The following is a 20,286-nucleotide window of genomic DNA, read 5'->3' as shown; positions in this document are numbered from 1 at the left end:
ACCTAAGGCTCAGAGAGGTCAAATAATTTGCTCAGGTCACACAGCTGGTAAGTGGACCCTCCGGTGTTCAGAGCTACATCTATCTGACCCCAGAGCTTAGGACCCCAGGAGTAAGATGGTGACACCCAGTGAGCGTCTGGAGACTGAGCAGGGAGTGATCACTGAAGCTGGAGAAGTTTGGAGAGGCTTCCTGGATGAACAGGATCCGGAGTCCCAGAGGGATGAGGGAGGTTAATCTGAAGGGAGAGGACTGGAGGGATGCCCGGAGGTTGGTGCCGGAGGTGCCCAGGGAGGCCTGCTGGTTTGGCAGGTGGCCAGCTTGCCTGGGTCTTGAGTGGGGCACGCAGGTGGAGGAGACGCGTCTTTGAACCTTGACCACGAGGTGGCGCTGCAGGCCGACTGCTGGGAGCCGCTCCGGTCTGGACTTGGACACGGGGCCCAGATGTTTCTAACCTGCCCGCTGGGGCTCGGCGCCCAGCCCCGCCTCCTCAGGTGTCACCTGGGGCTTCCACTCTGCCCTATTCTGGCGGGGCATCCAGCGCAGGGGAGACCAGTCTGTTCCCGACTCAAGGTGAAAACCCAGGTGGCTGAGGCTGGTCAGACCAGCTCCTCAGGTTGTCCTGACCCCCATCCAGCTGCTTATAAAACTGGCCTCGTGTCCACCTGCCCTCCTGAGTCCCTGGGAGACACGGTTCAAGGAACAGGCCAAGGAAACCGACATTTGACTCCAACTGGCCTCGCTCTGAAGGGGAAAAATGATAATAATATGTACCTAATAAGGAGGTTTTCTTTCTTTCTTCTTAAGTTGATATACTTATTTTTGAGAGAGAGAGCATGAGGGAGGGACAGAGAGAGAGGGAGAGAAGGAGAGAATCCCAAGCAGGCTCCGCACTGTCAGCACAGAACCCGACGCGGGGCTCGAACCCACGACCGTGAGATCGTGACCTGAGCTGAAATCAAGAGTCAGACGCCTAAACGATTGAGCCACCAAGGAGTTAATTATTATTTATTTGAATCCAGTTTATATATACCGGACACTGGCTGTGTCAGGCACTGTTCTGGGCACTGGAGATACAGCGCTGAGCAAGACAGCCCAGAAGCAGACTGGCCTTGCTTCTGCTGGTCAGCCAGCCTGTGCTGAGCCATCTATGATCCCCTCACCCTTCGCAGCCCTAATGCTGGCTCATCTTGCAGGACTGGAATGCAGTGTCACTTTCCCTGGGGAATCTCCCTCGGGGCCCTTTGGGGCTCCCTCACCTGTCACACACTATTATAATGGCTCCCAGCCCACTGGGCGCTCACTGAGGACAGGGACTGCATCTAGCCCACTCCTGTTTCCCAGCTCCGGCCCCAGTGCCTGGCACACAGTAGGTTCTCAATGCCTGCTGTTTGGAAGCTGGGCATGCTCATTCACACGCCCCTCCACCCCCACCAAAGATTCGACCTGTCTCCGTCTTTTCCGTCTTACCTGTCACCCTCCATACCCGGCTCTACCCCCGCCCCCCCACCGCCACACACACTGGGGCCCTCACAGCCCTCCCTCATCTGATCTCCAAGGGGGTGCTGTCTACACGGGCTTTGGGATGTGCCTTCACCGATCTGCCCTCTGGCACCTAGCCTGGAGCTCACACACGGCAGGAGCTCAGTCATGGCACTGACCCACCAGTGTGGCTTCAGACGCTGGCTCAGAACGGACCTCTGATCACGTAACCCCCTCGGTCACCGCTGGTAAAAGGCGTCTCGCACAGTAGGCTGTGAGAGTGCCAGGTATGCGTGGGTCGTATCCTCCTGCCAGGCTCCTGTCCTCCCCCGAGGCCTCTGTGGCTGCTGCAACCTCTGCCTGGGGCCCCCTCTCCCCCACTCCCTGCGGCCATCTCCCACTCATCCTTCAGAGCTGAGCCGAGGCGTTGTGCCCCGGTCAGCCTTCCCGACCACGCTGACCGCTTCGCCGTTCCTCCAGAGTCAGCTGTGCGCCCAGGACTTACTCCTTCCTTAGCGCTTAGTTAACGTAGCGCACGTAGAGCATGTTCTGGAGTCTGCCCGGACCGAAAGCGCCACCCCCCACCCCCAGGATGGGACGCGTCTCTCCAAAGCCTAGTGTGGGGCGGGGGGGTGGGGGAGCGCCCAGTAAAGATCTGTTGAGCGAATGACTGAGCGAATAAAAGGAAGAACGTTACTTTATGCTACTGAACAAGCCAGTCTCCATCTTTGGGCCTCAGTTCCGTTTTCTGTAAAGTGGGGGCGAGAGAGCGTAGAACGAGGGAACAAGGACGTGCCTGCACATGTTTAACAACCAAGGGGAGAAAGAGCCTGTGTTTGTGGCAACTGCCAATTCCCATGGTGTAAATTGTGTCGCCGTGGCCGACTGCGGTGTGAACAACGGGCTCTCACTAGCAGGTGCAAGCCGCGTCTGGCTCACCACTGCAGGCCGACCTGGAAGGGCCCGAGCCTCCACGGCGCTCACTGGGTCCGCGTCCTTGCATGAGGGCCCCTGTTGGGAGCCTGGGGGGAGGGGGGTCAGGCTGCTCCCCGCCCTCGTCGCCACCCCCAGCACCCCCAATTATCTCTTAGATCCAGTCCCGGGATCCAGACGCTTGCACCCGGGCCGCCCGGTGCCCTTGTTGCCAGTATCCTAGGGCACTTCCGTGCCCTCCGGGCGGACAGCTCTCTGTGACTCTCCCCAGCAGCCTTTGCAGACGATTTAAGGCCGGTTGCTTGGCCCAGGCCCTGACATCAGACTGTGCCGGGTCCCCGTGTTTGTGTGCCCCACTTTCCCGACTGCGCTGACCTGACCCAGGCTGCCTGGAAGCAGGGGCTGTGTCCAGGCTCAGTTTTGCTCTTGCTTGACCTCTAACCCCTGACCCTGCTGGTCCCACCCTCCTCCTCCAAACTCTTTATTCCCTCCCCCCGCCACTGGGTGCCCCTTTCCCGTCTCCTCTGCCCACCTCTCCTCCTGTGTCACCGGCCAGTGGATCCCCTGCCTGCAGTCGCTTCCTCTGTCATCCGGCTCCCTTTCTGCCCAGCTGTCCCAGCGGAAGCCCTGGGCGTGGCTGTCCCCGAGCCGGGCTCTAGGTGCCTACTGCCTGCGGGCCCTCTGCAAATTCCTTCTCTCTCTCAACCTGTTTCCCCATCTATAAAATGAAGATAATAGCAGCAGTTACCTCCCGGGGTTGTTGCGTGGTCGGTGGGAGGAGGCATGTAAACTCCCATGGCGTCTAGTGCACAGAAAGTGCTTCCTAAATGCTCAGGGCTCACCTTAGTCATCCCTTCCTCCCAAATGCAGCCTGGGGGGAGGGGGGGCCTGGCTCGGGGCGCTCACTGCACGTGCGTGGTCCCCGAGGGCAGAGCCTGCCGGGGCACAGGTGGTAACAGGTGGTAACGCCGGTGAAGGAGCGAGGGAGGGAGTGGACACCGGCTGCCCGGAGGACGCGGCGCAACAGTCGGGAGGCCAGCAGGTGGCGCCAGCGCCCGCGGGGCTCTGCCCGGGGCCACCTCCCTGCCCTTGCTGAGGAGCCCCGGCTGGCGGGCTCAGGGACAGACATTTCCGTCGGGGTGTCCAGCCTCACTTGGCGGGGGGGGGGGGGGGGGGGGGGGAAATGCTGGGGAAAGGCGCCTGGCTGAGGGGTTCAGGGCACAGACCGTGCGGTGGGGACGTGAAATGAGAGGCCATTCAGTCGGTGAGTCAAAAGCTGAGATCCAGGAACCAGACACAGCTTGGGGGACGATGTGGTGAAATCAATCAGTGAGAGGAAGGGGAGGCCCGGTTTCTATGGCAACGGTAGTGTTTGTGGCAAGCCGGGACGCCCGGGTCCCCGGGCTTGTGAGCAGTGATTCAGTACAGGAAAGGGAAGGTTTCGGAGGGACTGGGTGCTGCAGCCCGGATGCCCTGTGGCTTCTTCTCGGTGCTCAGCGCACGCACCCGAGCGCGGCCCCAGGACCTGGGCTCTGGAAGATGCCAGGTGGGGAACTGAGCCCCTGCTCCTCACTGCACTTGCACAGCTCGCTGATGGTCACAGCGGCCCTCTGGAATTATTGTTACCCCATTAAAAAAATTTTTTTTTAATCTTTATTTATTTTTGAGAGAGAGACAGCATGTGAGCAGGGGAGGAGCAGAGAGAGAGGGAGAGACAGAATCCGAAGCAGGTTCCAGGCTCGGAGCTGTCAGCACGGAGCCTGACACGGGGCTCGAACTCACGAACTGTGAGATCATGACCTGAGCCGAAGTCGGACGCTCAACTGACTGAGCCACCCAGGTGCCCCTATTGTTACCCCATTTTAGAGAAAAGGAAGCAGTCACCTTGGCCAGGATGACATGGGTGGGACATGAGGATTAGAACCCAGACTAGTGTCACCCTGACCGTGCCTGTGACGACCCAGAAAGCAGAAAAAGAGGAACAGAGGCATGGGAGATAGAGTGTGGCTAAGACCCAGGACGAGACGGGAGAGGGCCCTTCAGCTCCCTTGGCCTTCCTGCCTGCCCTGCCCTGTGTGAGCCCAACACTGATAGGGAGGGAGGCTGGCACAGTGCTTGGCTGGATGTGGGCCAGAGACTGGGCATCCTGCCTCCCTCCCTCTCCTCCAAGCCCAAGAAAGCAGTGCCCAGGTCTGGTCGAGCCAGCGTCCCCCATCACTTTCCCTGTTCCCTGGTTCTGGGGACAAGAGGGACAGTTGGGAGGGCATCATATCTGTCCCCTATTCTACCCTCCGGGCCCCTGCTACCGCCTGGGAGTTCCCGGCCTCTCTGTTGCTGGCAGGACAGTTTCATTCTTGTTAAGCCACGGGGGCCCCCACAATTTCAGTACGAAAGGGGTATCCTCTCCTGCCCTCAGGCCCTGATGGCACGCAAGAGGGAAGCCCAGCCAGTCCCCATCCCTCCACCTGCAGTGGGAGGGACAGAGGTTGTTAGGGCCTTGGGCCTCTTCCATTCCAGGCCTCCTCTTGTCTTGCAGAAGAGAAAACGGAGGCCCATAGAAGGAAAGCGGTTCTTCCAAGGTCACGGAGTGAATCCCTGGAAGAGAAAACTAGATCCCCTAATTCCTGACACTACATCCTGTGATCCCAGGAAGAATATTCTTGAACATGGCACTGGGGTCTCAGAACGGAGTCAGGCGGATGGATGAACAGAGGGAGAGAGGGCAGATTAGTTGGCATAACCTAGCCCCAGCTCTCTACCTTGTTACCTCCGGATGACGGAGGGGAGACCATCGCGTGCACGTCAGGGGTGTCAGTGTCGGGGAGCTAAGTGGACTGTGTGACCTTGGGCCCCAGGCCTAACCCACCTCCAGGGTGGCAGGGGAGCACTTAGGAATTACGGGGTGCCTTGAATGTTCTTGGTCGTCAGGGAAGGCAAGTCATGTCCTGCGGGACCGGGAGACAGAGCCGCCCTGCAGGGCCGAGGCTGGGGACGAGCAAGGTGCCTGCCCCCTGCCCCTCAGGAGAGCAAGGAGGGCGTATGAATTTTTGCTGTGTTCTATAGGAGCAGCAGTCTCCTCCCCTGGGGGTGGGGGGTGGGTAGCAGGTTCCCCAGACCCGGGGAGGTACCCAGAGGCTGTGGGAAGCTGAGCACTAATTAGCTCTCCCTCCCTAATTGGACTTAATTGCCTCCTTGTGCTCAGCATTTAAGACACTGCATCACTTAGCGGGGGGAAGGGTGACAACTCAGCGGGGGGTGGTCAGGGCTCCCCTTGGGGAAGGGAGGGAGGCAGGCGGCCCGTGGGTGGGCCCGTGCCCAGCCTTTCTGCTCCTGTGGGGGAGGGGGCCGGGAGCGTCTCGGCCTCCCATCTGGTGCCTCTGGCCTCAGTTTCCCCACTCTTGGGGGCTTTCTCATTTTTCTGTCCAGAGGAGATGTGGAATCTGGGCCTGGACCCACCCCTGGCTCCTCTGCGGTGGGGTCACGGTTCAGAGTGTGGGCTTCACCTGGGTCTCTAGGGTCTGAATTCCAGCTGCACCGCTTAACTGGTTATGTGACCTTGAACCCGTGGGGCTTTGTTTTCTCATCTTTAAAACGGAGCTGATAATAACAACCCCTCACTCAGCCCGCTCTGCGGAGGGCCAGGTAAATAAGGCACCTGTGCTACTTAGAACAGGGCCCAGCCGCGAAAGCACTGTCAGCCGCTGGCACAGTCCCCGTCCCCAACCTCGGCTTCCTCATCTGTAAAATGACAGACTGAAGTGGTGTTTCCTGAGACGTGCCCCCAGGTCCCACCCCAGACCATTCCCAGAGTGTGGAATCAAAACATCTGAGACGTCGGGTGCTGGCAGTCTTGTGATTCTGACGCCCAGTGAGGGTTGAGAGCACTGGATGCAAGGTTCCCCCGCAGCCCTGACCCCTGAACACTCGCTCTCAAGTAATGCACCCCCCCCACCCCCCGCCCGCCGCCCTGCACCGCAGCAACGCAGGCCCCAGGACGTGCACCTGTGCACACCGGAAGCAGGTCCCTCCCCGCTCACTTGGACAGAGTCCTCCTCTATAAAATGAGAATAGTAACCTGCTGTGTTCACCTCCCTGGAGATAACGTCACTAGTGATAGAGCCTGGTCGAAAGGTGGGCAATTATACTGTTCCTCCTGCTCTAGGCATTTACTGAGCACCTAGCATGTACCCCATCTCCTTTATACACAGTGACTACTGAGTCCTAAGCTCCCAGAGCGACTGGTCCTGACCCATCGGACAAGTCAGGGTCTCGGGCTAATGTCTTTCGTTAGCTCTCGCTTGGAATCAAATTAGCCAATGAACAGAAAGAACCTAGAACAGGCCCGGACGCAGGGAGTGCTCTATAAACAGCGACACCCGCCAGGCTGGGGGTGGGGAGGCGCCTCGCTGCAGGGCATGCGGTAAAGAGGGGGGTGTGCAGGTTCAGGAAGGAGTATGGTGACATGCTGGGCTCAAGTGTGGGTGGAGCATGCGTCAGCCACTGTGCCAGGGCCTGAGGGTATGGGGGGGGGCAGGACCCCTCCAGCCCTCCCCTCGAGGAATTCCCCTCATTGGGGGATAAACAGAGGCATCCACAGTGTCACTATGTGTGACAAGAGATGCTGGGGGCTTAGCGGGGACAACTAACCCGGCCTCAGTGGCACTTTCAGCTGAGCCTAGAGGGTGAGGAGGAGTTGGTCAGAGGGCAAAGCCTGTGCCAAGTTCAGGCAGGTTAGCCTAGAAGCAGCAGAGAGGTCAGGATTGTTAGAATCTAGAGGGCAAGTGAGGAGGCTCTGGGGACCCAGGGCGTTAATGAGCCAGCTCAAGGAATTTGGACTTTCTCCCTGATACATTGGGTGCACTGTAACTTGAAGTTTTGTGGAAACATGCCAAGGTTTACATTTTCGGAAGATGGCTGTGGTGTGGGGAGGAGAAAGGGTCGTGTAGAGGCAGGGGTGGAGGCAGAGAGACTGGCCCGGGGGCTCCAGCAGTTACCTAGAATGGGGAGCGATTCTAGAGGCAGGGTCCACAGGACGTGGGGGCTCGGTGGCCAAGGGAGATGCAAAGAACTCCATCTGGTACATGCAGGGGGTGGGGGGATGGCCAGTACGGAGGCTCGGGTCACTCCCGGGGGGGGGGATGCTTGCAGGGAAGGGCTTTTCCCTGGCCTTCCCGGGACAGGCTGGGAATCCCTGGCCCAGAGACACCCTGTTGGGGCAGGCCTATCTGGATCCTCCCCAGCCCACAGGGCAGGATGTGCGGGGTGCCTGCTCTGGGAATGCGTGTTTCGGACCCAAAAGAGGTGCGGGCAGGGGAGTTCCCAGGAGCTCCACTCCCACCTTCCGGCCTCTGGCCCTGGGGAACTCAGTTGTGGCCCTGGGGAACAGGTTGCAAAGGGGAGGCCAGAAGGCAAGCTCTCTGGGCCGAAGGGCAGTTCGATGGTGGAAACGTGAATGTTCCCACTTGCATTTGAGTTCTGCCCCAGTCCGGGGGTCTGCAGCGGCCGGTCACTGTGTCCTTGTCTGCCCCAGCCCTGGCCACTCCCTTTCCAGGCTCCTCCTGCACGCCTCTCCGCTTCCTCAGCCTGCTCTGTGCCCTCCCTCGCGAAACTTGGTTTCTGGGAGAATGTGATTTGAATTAACTCCTGGGAGAAAAATCACAGAAACCAGGAAAGGGGGGCCTGGGCAGGGGGCAGTGAGTCATGTTTCCATGTGTATTTTTCAAACTTTCCGATGGGAGTTTGGGAAACAACAGCCTTTTGGTTGCCAACTTAGACCTGGCTCTCCAGGGGTTCCTGGTTCTGTGTCTGTAGGTTTCACCTTGGCCGCCACTGCACCCAGGCCAGTCCTTCGGGTCTGCTTCATCTCCGGGGATCCCTTCCCTCTCTCCCTCCGGGCCCATGCTATCCCTGTTGGAGGGGCCCAGAGCAGTCTCTCCTGGGGCGACTTCAGTCTGTCCTCTGCTGCCATTGCACAGTAACAGCCTTCCATCTACCCCATTTCAGGGCGGACCCATGGGGCCTGCAGTCACTCTGGCCAGCCCTGCGACCCTGGGGAGCCACCATCAGCGCCAGGGAGCGTGGGCTCCAGGAACCTCCTCTCTGCCCCAGCGGCTTCCTGTCGGTGCCCTCCCCTCCCACTTCCGTACCCCAGTTTCCACGGGGCCTGTGGCTGGGGGTAAGAACCCACCGACTCCCAGGGAGAAGCCTGCAGACCAGAGACCTCACCCCAAGGAGGTGGGTAAGAAAGAACGTGCTCCTTGTCTGTCCTGTGCGCAGCACAGGTCTTGTGCCCTGGGAAGGGGTGTCAATTCCTGTCCTGCACAGACTCCTAAACTCAGCCATGACAGTGGGTGGGAGCCCTGAGGGTGGTGGACAGAGGGATGAGGAGGGCGGCCCTGCCCTGCCAGTGCCTCCTCGAAGGTTCTGAGCCCTCTTGCTCTTCCTGAAAGTGCCCGTCTGCTTCACGGGGGTCTGGGACTAGCTGTCCCCCTCCCTTCTCCCTCCCGGCGTCTGACTAATCTTTCCTGGCAGGGCAGCACATCCTGCCCCCCTGTGCCCATGCCAGCAACAGCCCACATCACATGGGCCACATCTGGCTCCCTTTGAGCACATCCTCCCCGCCTTTGTCCCTCCCCTTTCTCTGCCTGGGGGCCTGAGCAGGGAGTGCCCCTGAGGACCCCTCTTTGCTGTCCTGCCCCCTCACAGTGGCAGACTGGCTCCTTCCCCTCCTTTCCACCTCCTCAGTCCTGGACATCTGGACTCCATCCTTCAGTGACCCCTCTCTCACCATATCCTGACTCCTTGGATCACCCCCCTTTCCAGCTCCTACTGAACAGCCCATTGGGAAGGGGGCCTTTTGCAAGGTTTGAGCCCCCAGGACTGTCCTAGGGTGGGGGAAAGCCTGGCAGCCGAGGGATTAAATCCCTTGAGCCCAGCCCCCTGGCCTGTGGCCAGCCTGGGGTGGGGGTGGATAGAGGTGACCCCAAGATCTGCGTGCATGGAGGAGTAGGAGTGAGCCTGGGCGGGAGGAGGGAGGGCTGAGGGGAGCGGTTTGGCTCCCCCTCTCCCTGCAGTCTTTTGTGAGGGATAGGGAGGAGCCTGGAAGGCCCTCCAGCTACTGGCCTCCCTCCTCCTTCCTCCGTGCTTAGCAACCGTTGTTGCTGGGTAAATATTTGCCCCACCAGGATCTGGGGCTGGAGCGTGGGTGTCAGCCTAGGCAGCGGCCCCTCTCCTCAATTCCTGGGCCTCTCCTCTGTCCAGCTCTCCTTTCCAAAGCCCTCTGGCCTGGATTCAAGATGTGACCCCTACAGCCTTGTCCCAAAGCTCCATTCCTCCTCCCCCCTCACAGTAGACCTCTTCCCAGGCTCCTCCCTTCACCCTCTCTGATCTCTCCCTTCATTCCCACTTTCCGTCTGTGCTCACCTCTCTGAATCCACCTTCTGCCCCTGATCCACAAAGGTACCTGGGGGAGACCTCACCCCTGAGCTGGATAGGTCCCTGCCACATCCCACTGGGAGCCCAGCCTGGCTTTCCCTTCTGCTAGATCTTGGTGCTGAGTCCCAGGACCTCACCTCTCTGCTTCAACAGGAATATGCCCCCATGCCTTAAGCCTTAGCTCAGCTCCCCAAGGCTCCAGGGGGAGAGAGAAGGGATGCGGGATGTTTTGATGGATACCTGTCCATCCTCCACCCACCATCCCCAGGAAGCTCTGCTTCAGGAAGCCAGCACCATTTTCACCTCCTCTGGGGACAGAGTTGAGGGAAAACCATGGCCAAGAGGAAACAGATGCCCCCTCAGCCCCTCCCTGGGCAGCGTGACAGTGCTCCAGCCTGAGCCCTTGCATCCTGTCCCAGCCGGCCCCTTGCTGCCCTACCCCCTCCTCCAGTGGTTTCCCCATTACCTGTCCCTGTGATGAAGAGCCCCTGGGGGGAGGGTCCAGGGCCAAAATGAGGTGGGCTCTCAGGGTGCCCTGAAATCTGTGGACTTACTGGGTATAGAGGCCCGTACTGCGCTGCGCGGCAGGCCCGTGGGCTAGCTTAGGGAGAGCGCCATGGGGGAATCTGGGCACTTGGACCAAGGCAGGGCTAGAAAAGAGGGGTTGGCCTGGATGATGCCCTAAGACTCCTCCCAGCTCTGAAGTTCTGGCTTCTAGGCTGTGAGCGGGGAAGCACGGGCCCAAGACAGTCCATTCCCAATCCCTAGGGGCCTCCCTCCTGGAGCTCCTGGTCTCCGCCCGGTTCACCTGCCCCACCTGCAGCCCCACCACTTCTGCAGCGAGTGCCCCTTGCTCTGCCCCACCCATAAGGAAATCTGCACTTTAACCAACATCCTCCCTGCCACAGTTCACTTGACCAGTAGACCCCCCCCCACCCCTCCCCCGCTTGAAGGGCCCTGGGGAGCCTTCCGAGGGGACCCGGAGGGGCTTGGGGGCTGGGACTGGCAGGAAGGTGGAGCTTCCAAGACGCTTGGAGGGGCCTGCCCAGGTGGTCACATAGTCGCGGACAATTTGTAAAAGGTATTTTCACACTTTTCAAAATAGGGCCTCCCCGCAACAACAAGAGGAGCATGTAGGGAGACCGACTGCCCGGTCGGCCTGCTGCTAGCACCGAGAGCCCCCCGCCCCAGTCACTGCTGCCGGCCGCTGACCCCCCAGTTTCGGGCCCCAGCAGCGATTGGCCGGCTGCGGGGCGAGGGGCGGGTGAGAGGGAATCCTCTTCTGCCTCACTTCCCGGAAGCGTGTAGCGGTACGGGGCCTGGGGACCCTGTGCTCCAGCCCCGGCCCCGGGCTTGTGGCGCTTGTTTGTTTCCTTGGCAACAGGGAGAGGAAACCCCCGCTCGCGAGCCCGGGGAGGCCCCGGCAACCGCGCCCACAGACGCACACAGCCTCACGCGCAGCCGCCCACGCGCAGGCCCTGCGTCAGCACAGCCCGCCGGCCGCGCCTCGGGGCTGGGGGCGGGGCCGGGCGCGGCCGGGGGGCGGGACCGGAGGCGCCCGGGCCAATTGCAGCCCCATCCCCGTCCCGGGGCCCGCCCCTCTCCGCCCACCCGCCTCCCCCACCTCCAGCAGGGGCGGGGCCCGGGGCCCGGGGCTGTGTGGGGAGGAGGGAGGGAGAGGGCGGTGTGGGACTTTTGTTGGACTGGCTCTGGTCTGGTGTGCGTGTGGCTGTAAGGTGCACTGCCGCGTGTATTTTGACGGTTCCGGGAGCCTGAGACTCGAGGGTGGGACGACTACCTGGGCCCAGTTTGCTGGGGGTGGGGGGAAGGGAGTGGTTTGGAATGTTGGGAAGGAGCTCCGGGGCGGTTCCGGGATCTTGCTTTTGGATTGGTCTTCTTGGGGTCCAGTAGGATGTAGTTAACCTGGAGGCAGACACCTGGGGTTTGGGGCCTGCCTCTGTCACCTTTCAGCTATGGAGCCTTGAACAAGTCAGTTAACCCGCCCAAACCTCAGTCTCCTCATCTGTATGGTGGGGATCATGGTGCTTGCTCTGTGCACCTCCGGGAGATGTGGAGGGTTACGATAGCCATCTTCGTTGTGAAAGGCTCGTCACCCCAGAGACATCGCTTGGGTGTGAGAGTGAAGCGTTGGCTCTCTACTCATTTACCCGCCACCCCCCTGGCCTGGCTGGAGCGGTGAGGGAGGATGGCTGACCCCTGGCCCCACTCCTCCTAAAGCTGAGCTGAAGATTAAATGGGACCCCCTCCACTCAGCCCCTAGTCCAGCGCCTGGAGTCCTTCCAGTCTCAAGGTTACATTGATCACCTGTGCACGATTGATTCAGCACTTCAACGGGGGTTGAGTACCAGCCCCTGTGAGCCAAGGTTGCAGGACCCCGGCCTTCCATGAAGACCTCACTAAAGGATTCCCAGACCATGGCCTTGAATCTCCAAATCATTCCCCCCACCCTTCGCCACTCCCTAGCTTTTCAGATTTTAACCTGTGTTAAAATTCCAGTCGTTTTACTAAGCACATGACCTTAGACAAGTAGTTCTCAACTGGGGGAGATTTTGCCTCACGGGGAACATTTGGCAACGTCAAAGACATTTTTACTTGTCACAGCTGGCAGTGGAGATGCCCCTGGCATTTAGTGGGTAGAGGCCAGACACCCCACAGGGCACAGAACCCCACCCAAGACAGAGAAATAACTGGCCCCAAATGCCAACGGTGCCACGGTTCAGAGACCCTGCCTTAAGTGAATAATTTTACCTTCCAGGGCCTCAGTTTCCTCATCTGTAAAACAGGCTAATGATAGCCCTTATAGAGCTATTGTGGTGGTTCAACAAGGTAGCGCGGATGCTCAGTGCCTCATAATAGCAAGTACTCCATAAACATCCCCACCCCGCTCATTATTGAATGCCTCCGGAATCCCTCCTGGCTTCATGCTTCTGAGCCCACTCCCTCTGGCTTACCTGGTGTCGAGGCCGGGGCCACCACCTCTTTCCTCCCTTGCCGGGCTCAGTGCCTCCCTGCTGTCCCTCTCGACCCCAGCCTTATTCCCACAGCAGGCCCCTGCCTCCGTGCCCCTCTTGGCCCACCCTTTCCCACTTTGCATCCGGTGGCCCTGCTCGGGCCAGCGGGCCAGGCTGCAACCCTCCTCTGCTCTTTCGTACTCCAGCACCCCTGCACACACTTCCTCTCGGGCACCAGGCCACGGCGTACCTCCCACGCGTCCCGTCAAAGCGGCATAAGAGAGTGAAGCATGTCCTGGCTGCTTGGTCCAATCCTGAGCTCAGCCTATTACTATCTAGTTTGGGGGAAGCCAGTCTCACCTGTAAAACAGGGAAATAATCTTCCAGCTGTGAGGTGGTTCTCTGGACCAAGCTGAGAAGGTGTGTGAAAACGCACAGCTATGAAATCGTGTGGAAACATAGAAGCGATTCACTGTGGAGCGTTGCCTCTCTTTATAACTTTATTTCCATAGCGCTTACCATCTTCTAACAAACCATAATTTTCTCTTTTGTTTATTAACTGTCTCCCTCCACTAGAATGTCAGCTTCGTAAGGGCTGGGATTTTTGTCTGTTTTATTCACTGCTGTATCCCTAGTGTCTACAGCAGTGCCTGGCCCCTTGTAGTTGTCCACTAAATATTTATTGGGTGAGTGACTTCACTATTTATGTAGAGGGTATTTCTCTAAAGCTCCTAAATCTACCTCCTTCGAAAAGCCTCCCTTCAAATGCATAGATTTTTTTTTTTTTTTTAAGTTCATTTATTTATGACAGAGAGTGCACGGGGCAGAAAGAAAAGAAAGAGAGAATCCCAGGCAGGCTCCACACTGTCAGCACAGAGCCTGACACAGGGCTCAATCTCACAAACTATGAGACCATGGCCTGAGCCAGAAGCAAGAGTCAGACACTTAACCAACTGAGCCACCCAGGCGCCCCAGATTTTTTTTAAAGTAAGTCCTACGCCAACATGGGGCTCAAACTCAGGGCCCCGAGAGCAAGTCACGTGCTCCGCCGACTGAGCCAGCCCAGTGCACCCACGTGCATATTACTTAATCACCGCAGCACCCTTATTTTATAGCTAAGGAAACTGAGGCACTTGCCCGGGGTCACTCCCCTGAAAAGTGGCAGGGCCAGATGCATTTGTTAGGGACACAGATGACCGAGACCTGGTCCCTCCTGTCTCTCACAGCACTTTTGGGAGGAAGGGTCATGGAGGCAGGCCCAGGATGCTTTGCGCCCCCCTCTGGGGTCATTAGTCATCAAGGCAAGTGGCACTTCCACTGTCCAAACCAACCCTCAGACTGAACCCCTATATTCTGATATGACTCATTCATGCTCCAGCTCTCGGGCCTCTGGATTCCATCCGGAACTCATTATCCAGTCCAGAGTCCTGTGCTGCTCTTCAGCCGCTGTGCTTGGCTTTGCCTCTCCCTGTGTGTCCCTACAGTGGGCAAGTCCCCTGTGGGCAGGCACGGTGGCTCAGTCCTGTGCCTCTTCTAGGCATTCTACCCATGTTATAGATGAGGAACGAAGGCCCAGGGCCTTCAGGAGCAGATCTGTCATCACACTGCAAGGAAGAGGCAGGACTGGAACCTGGTCACCAGCCAGCTACCTCCGGCCACAACCCCAGCAGGCTCCCTCCTCTGGACCTGGCTTCCTCTGCCTTCTCCAGCTTCTTCTGGGCCTGGGGATCTATGCCCTGGCAGGGGAAGAGCAGACCGATGGCATTTGGAGTCCAGAGTGAGGATGGAATATTGAGGATACAGGCCCACTTTGAAGTTCAGATTTAGGATTGAGGCCTTTGAGGGTGGTGGTGCAGGTTGGGGGGGGCTTTGGAAAGAGCCTAGAGTGAAATTTGTGGTTAAGATCCCCCCCTCCCTTCTCCTGCCTCTTTTCTGCAGAGATGGGGAGGTCTGGGATAGGAAGGGTTAAGTGTGGTTTTGCTTCCCCAGCCAGGAAGGGAAGCCGGGGCCTGTCTGGGACCGGGTGGGGCAGTGCGGGGGGGGGGGGGGGGGGGGGGGGGGTTGTTGCTGAGGCAGTGGGAACAGCATGAGCCCTGTCCCTCACGTTTCAGGGTAACCCACCCCGCCTCTGCTCTAGTTTGGGAAGCAGAAGCAGAACAAGACTTTTTGTTTTGTCTGAAAAGCGGAGAGTGGGCGCCACGCCCTGGGGGAGAGGGCTGCAGGGAGGGGAGGCCATACCATGGGTCCCTCACCTGGGTGCGTGTGGATTCTCACCACAATGCCCAGCCACCCTCCTAGACCCAGGGCCCTGAGCATCCCCCCTCCACGGTTCCCCTCCGTAAACACTCCGAGTCCTTGTCTTAACCCCAGTCCAACCCCTGAGGACTCAGGCCTGGCACAGGACCTGTCCAGCCAGCCTTCCCTTTCGCATTACAGAAACCCTGATGTCCTGGGGCTGCGGGAGTTAGCAACATAATTTAGTCTTCTGGGTTCTCCACCAGAGAATCCACTGTGGGAGGCACAGGGGCAGGGCAGGGAGGCGCACGGGTTCTGGAGCCTCAGCAGGGCCACCTAAGTCTTAGAGAGGATGAGGTGGCCGGTGGGGCCAGGGCCAGGATTAGGGGAGGGGAGCAGAAGACTGATCAGAGGGGTGGTTGGTGAGACCTGGCGTGGGGGGCCTGGGTGGTCCTGCTTTGCGAGGGGGCCTGGCCCCTCCCTGAGCCCATGGGGGAGCAGACCCGGTCAGAGAGGGATGGAACGGTAAGTGTGGTGCACCAGGAAGGTGGTGGGGTCTTTGCTGTCCTGCCCCCCATCACCTGCTTTCTGGCTCAAACCAGGATGGAGAGCCACCACTGGCTGTCCGGCTCCCTGCCCTGCTCCCCCTTTCAGGCCCCTCTGGGAACCACAAAAATCTGGGACCTGGTGTCCTGGCAACGTGATGAATGCACAGCTCTGGTATCTGTTTTAAATTATCCGTTAAAATAAGTACAGTCCTGGAAAAAAAAATAAGTACAGTCTTGGAGTTGGCGGGGTGGGATAGAAGGAGTAGAAAGGGACTGAAGTGGTGGTGGGGGGGCGGGGCGCTAGGCAGTCTCTTTTTCCAGTTTCCAATTGCTTGGGTCCGAAGGAAGGGGGCAGGGGATGGGGGTAGTGCCTGGGTCCTCCTCTGACTTTCTGAGGGGGCCAGTGGCTTGGTGCTTGGGTCTAAGACCCAATGCTTTATTTTGAAGGGAGAGGTTGGGGCACAAGATAGGAAAAGAGGGACCCCAAAGTTGAGAGTTAAAGGATCTCAGGATCCAGAACTTCCCTGCAGCCCAGCTCCCCGGGGAACCCAGGCATTCCTTCCCCACCCCACCCTGGCATACAGAAATGCAGCTTTGAATGGGCTGCCCACGTGTGTGTGGGGGGGGGGTTGGGGTGACTCACTATTACTATGGGGAGGAGAGGGGGAGCCACTTGTGGAAGAAGAGTGAGTCACCCTGATGGGCACCAGCCTCAGCACCCCCCCCCACCCCCCACTTTCCTGGATCTGCCTGCCTGGTTCCTTCCCCTGCTTTACACCCGCTTTCCCTCCCCCCCCCCCAGGCTCTTTGCCCACCCACTCTCGCCCTTTGGCTCTGCCTCCTACCCACGAAGGCCCGAGACGGTGGGGTGGGGGCAAGCTTGAAGCCGAGAGCCCTGAGCAGGCAGAATCAAGACGGGAGGAGCCCCAGGCCCACCGGGTGCGCGGGACAGGGTGGAGCCCCGCTCGGCCACCGCCCGGCGGCCCTCGCCCCTCCGCGCCGCCCCCTCACCTCCCGCTGCGGGTGTGCGGCGGCCCCTTTAAGAGCGGCGGCCCCTCCTCCCACTCCCTAGACCTATTAGAGCCTCGGCCCGGCGTCGGTGACTCAGAGTGTCCGCGGGAGCGCCGCAGCCACAGCCGCGCACCCGAATTCCGAGGTCCGACAGCACCCGGCCCAGACCCCACGCCTGCCAGGAGCGAGCCAGCCGGCCGGCGCGCTCCGACCCCAGCAGTCTCTGCCCTTCGGCCCGAGCCCCGCGCCCTTCCCGGGACCTCTGCCCCGCGGGCAGCGTTGCCACCCTGCCGGCCATGGAGACCCCGTCCCAGCGGCGCGCCACCCGCAGCGGGGCGCAGGCCAGCTCCACCCCGCTGTCGCCTACGCGCATCACCCGGCTGCAGGAGAAGGAGGACCTGCAGGAGCTCAATGACCGCCTGGCGGTCTACATCGACCGTGTGCGCTCGCTGGAGACGGAGAACGCGGGGCTGCGCCTCCGCATCACCGAGTCCGAGGAGGTGGTCAGCCGCGAGGTGTCCGGCATCAAGGCCGCCTACGAGGCCGAGCTCGGGGATGCCCGCAAGACCCTCGACTCGGTGGCCAAGGAGCGCGCCCGCCTGCAGCTGGAGCTGAGCAAAGTGCGCGAGGAGTTCAAGGAGCTCAAAGCGCGGTGAGTGCGCCCAGGTGGCGGCGCGCGGGCGGGAGCCGAGGGGGCGGGCGGCTGGTAACTAGGCTGTACCGCCCCCTCCGTCCCCGGAACTGCCCCAGCGGTGACTGGCAGTGCCGAGGGAAACCGTCGGGACCGGACAGAGAAGGGAGGGGGTCTCGGGGAGAGGGTGGCGTGCGTAGGGAATGGCGGGGGCGTCAGGGCCGAGGAAAGGCGGGCGGCAGGCCCACGTTCAGTCCGGTTGGGGGTTGCCGGCCGTTTGGAGCCAGGGGCCGGGGCTTGGGCAAAGGACAGCTGGCCCTGCTGGTCTAAGAGATCGGGCTCCTCAGGACACACCGGAGTGGGTGAAAGGGTCCTGTTAGAACTTTCTTGATGGGCTTGGCACTGTGCCAACTCTGCCCAGACCGGCTCTGGACACATGATGCCCACTAAGACCGAGCACCCGTGCTGGCAGATATCCAGTGGTGCTGGAGAGAGGTTACCAAGTCAGGGACACGGAGGTGACCCCCCGGGCACAGCTCTTTGCGGCATTGTTTCTAAGAGTCGGGAAGCTCTCCCCTCGCCGCCTGGCGTCTGGGACCTTCTCTGGGCCCTGACAGGCCCACGGAACAGCTCCAGGAGCTCAGCTCCCCCGCAGCTCCCACAGCCCTTGGCCTGCTTGGCCGGGGAATGCAAGAGAGGGAGGGAGACGGAGGACAGGGGCCCCCGGCGCGGGCTCAGGAGGTCGTGCTATGCCCAGGTCGGCCGCACCCGCCTCGGCCCTCTGCCTGGGGTCCCGGAGGTTCGGGGCTCTGCCCCTCCCTGCCTCCCTGCTTGGGGTGAGCCGCTTTCATTTCCCGGCCAAGCCCAGTAGTCTTTGCTCTGGCCTATCCGCTGGGCCACTGACGTTTTCTTGATCTTTGCCTTATGAAACTGCTGGAGTACGGTGACATTTTTGAAATCCAGCCGTTGGAAGCTGCAGGCCACTCCTACCGCACCCATCACTGCCCCACCCTACCCCACCCTACTTGACTCCACCCTCCTGTCTAAAAAGGCCTTTGGAGCCTGGGAGTGTAGGCCCTCTTTCCCTAGCCCCTGAGAACTTGCTTTCCTCCTCTTTCCTCCCCTTTTCTCCGAGGACCCCCGAGCCAAAGGGCCCTAAAGGTGCTTGAGGTCCCTGGGCCGGGGCCCCCTGGCTTGACTTTCTCTCTTTACCTCCCTTTTGATCCTATTCTCCGAACAACCGCTCTCTTCAGAGCCTCTCTGTATCCCGTGCTCGTTCTGCTATGCCCCGGTGAAGGGTGACTGGAAACTGCAGAGACAGGTTGACTTCTGGGGGAGACTGTTGACAGAGGTCATTCGTGGTGATATGACCGACTTAGCTAGCCGGACAGACAGGCAAGCTGGGGGGTGGCCAGAGAACGAAACTAGTCCACTCAGCAAAGCCCCCCTTATGGATTCTTGTGCAGGCGTTCTCAGCAGGCCTTTCTGTGGGGAAGACATTGATCGGGAATCAGGATGAGCAGAGTCTGTGATCCCTTACTAACCCAGCCACGCCAGTCTGTCTCCTCTGCCTCCTGGTGCAGCTGTCCGGGCCTGGGACACCAGGCGGGTGTGCGCACACGTGGGGCAGGGGCGGGGGTGGTGTGTGTACTTGTTATATTTAGCCACCTGCCTCTCTTTCTCCCCCACTGATCCTGGCTGGGGAGGCTGGGCTTCCGGAAAAGGGGGGTGGGCTTGCACACCTGGATCTCAGGCTGATGGGAGGCAGGCTGGAGTCAGAGGGGGCTCAGGCTGGGCTGTCTGTCCCCTTCCGTGTCCCCAGCCGGAGGACCCGGGATTTATGGCTTCTTTTTGTGTCTGCTGTGCTCAGGGTGAAGTGGAGGAGAGTAGAATGAGGAATTCGGGAGAGGAAGAAAGGCACTGTCCTAACTCCTCCCCACTAAAGCCGAGAGAGAAGGTGTTGTCTGGATTAATGTTTAATTAGAGCTCAGAGTTCAGGGCCAGGCTTCCGGTTGGGATGCAAAGCTGTCTGTAAGATCCTGTGGCAATCCCTGGCCCAGCCTGGTACCTTGACCACACCCAGGGGCTTGGGGTGCCCTCTCACTGGGCTGGGTTATAGGCTCCAAGCAAAAACAACACCCCCAAGTCCCCCCCCCCCACACACACACTCTGTCTATTCTGGAGTCTGAAACATTTGGACACCTAAGTGTGGCAAGAATGAGGAGCTGAGCACCAGGCAGGGCCCCACTGGGGTCCAGGCTTGGAGCTGGGCCCCATCCCAGGCATGACAGCTGGGTAGATGACTCAGATGCTGCCCCCTCCCTTCCACCCTGGTGGCTTTATGAGAGCCAGCAGGAGACAGGGTGGAGACGGCAGATGTCTTAAAGGGAGGGATGGGGGCCTGAATATCTGCATCCTCTGCCCCTGCTTCCCAGTGCATCCTGGGAGCCTTTCCCGCCTCCCTCCTTGGGACCTCCGGTGGTGGTCTGGAGCAGGGACCCGCGTGGCCAGTATGTAGCAGGTGGTTCTAGAGCAGAGTCCAGTTACGGGGCTGCAGCATAGGACCGAGGTCTGTGTCTTCCCATGTGGAACTGGTGGAGGAAGGCTGAGTCAGAAGTGGGGAGATCCTGGGCCCACAAAGCAGAAGCACTTCTTCCCCCCCGGACGAGGCTGGGTGCTTGACGACTTCCTGTATTGTCTGCCTTGTGCAGCCCCAGTGGGGAAGGACAGGGAAGTGCGGGCCCAGGCTTATCCCAGCTCTCACTGCGACAGGAACAGCCAAGGCCAGAGAGGCTCAAAGCCTTGTCCTGTGTCACACAGCGAGAGAGCGACAGGTCAGGACTTGAGCACGGGCCTTCTGACTTCCAGTTGTGTGCCTGTATCATTAAGCCTTACTTCTTTAGCTTAGAGGACAGGTTGGAGGGCCCTGAGGGTAGGATGGGGTAGCCGAGGCTCCTGCAGCCTGAAGATTCTGGTCTGAGACCAGTGGGACCAGTGATACCCGAACGGCCTGCTGTCCTGTTAATACCCATCCTTTGTCCT

At 60.0% G+C, this 20,286-nt stretch overlaps 1 protein-coding gene across 2 annotated transcripts in view; it reads left to right on the top strand.

Moving 5' to 3' along the window:
• Positions 1 to 20,286, top strand: part of LMNA (lamin A/C) — a 38,441-nt gene that overhangs the window by 3,709 nt on the left and 14,446 nt on the right. The window contains exons 2-4 of one of the 2 annotated variants that reach the window (XM_042975771.1): positions 8,417 to 8,647; positions 9,158 to 9,276; positions 16,675 to 17,265. In XM_042975771.1, the coding sequence (XP_042831705.1) occupies positions 16,910 to 17,265 (356 nt within the window). In that variant the 5' untranslated portion in view covers positions 8,417 to 8,647; positions 9,158 to 9,276; positions 16,675 to 16,909. The remainder of the gene's footprint in view (positions 1 to 8,416; positions 8,648 to 9,157; positions 9,277 to 16,674; positions 17,266 to 20,286) is intronic. The other variant, XM_042975770.1, reaches the window with a different exon arrangement.

The sequence above is a fragment of the Panthera tigris genome, chromosome F3, assembly GCF_018350195.1.
Source record: "Panthera tigris isolate Pti1 chromosome F3, P.tigris_Pti1_mat1.1, whole genome shotgun sequence".
Taxonomy (NCBI): domain Eukaryota; kingdom Metazoa; phylum Chordata; class Mammalia; order Carnivora; family Felidae; genus Panthera; species Panthera tigris.
The sequence above is the reverse complement of the archived record's forward strand: the minus strand, read 5'-3'. Positions and strand labels throughout refer to the sequence as shown.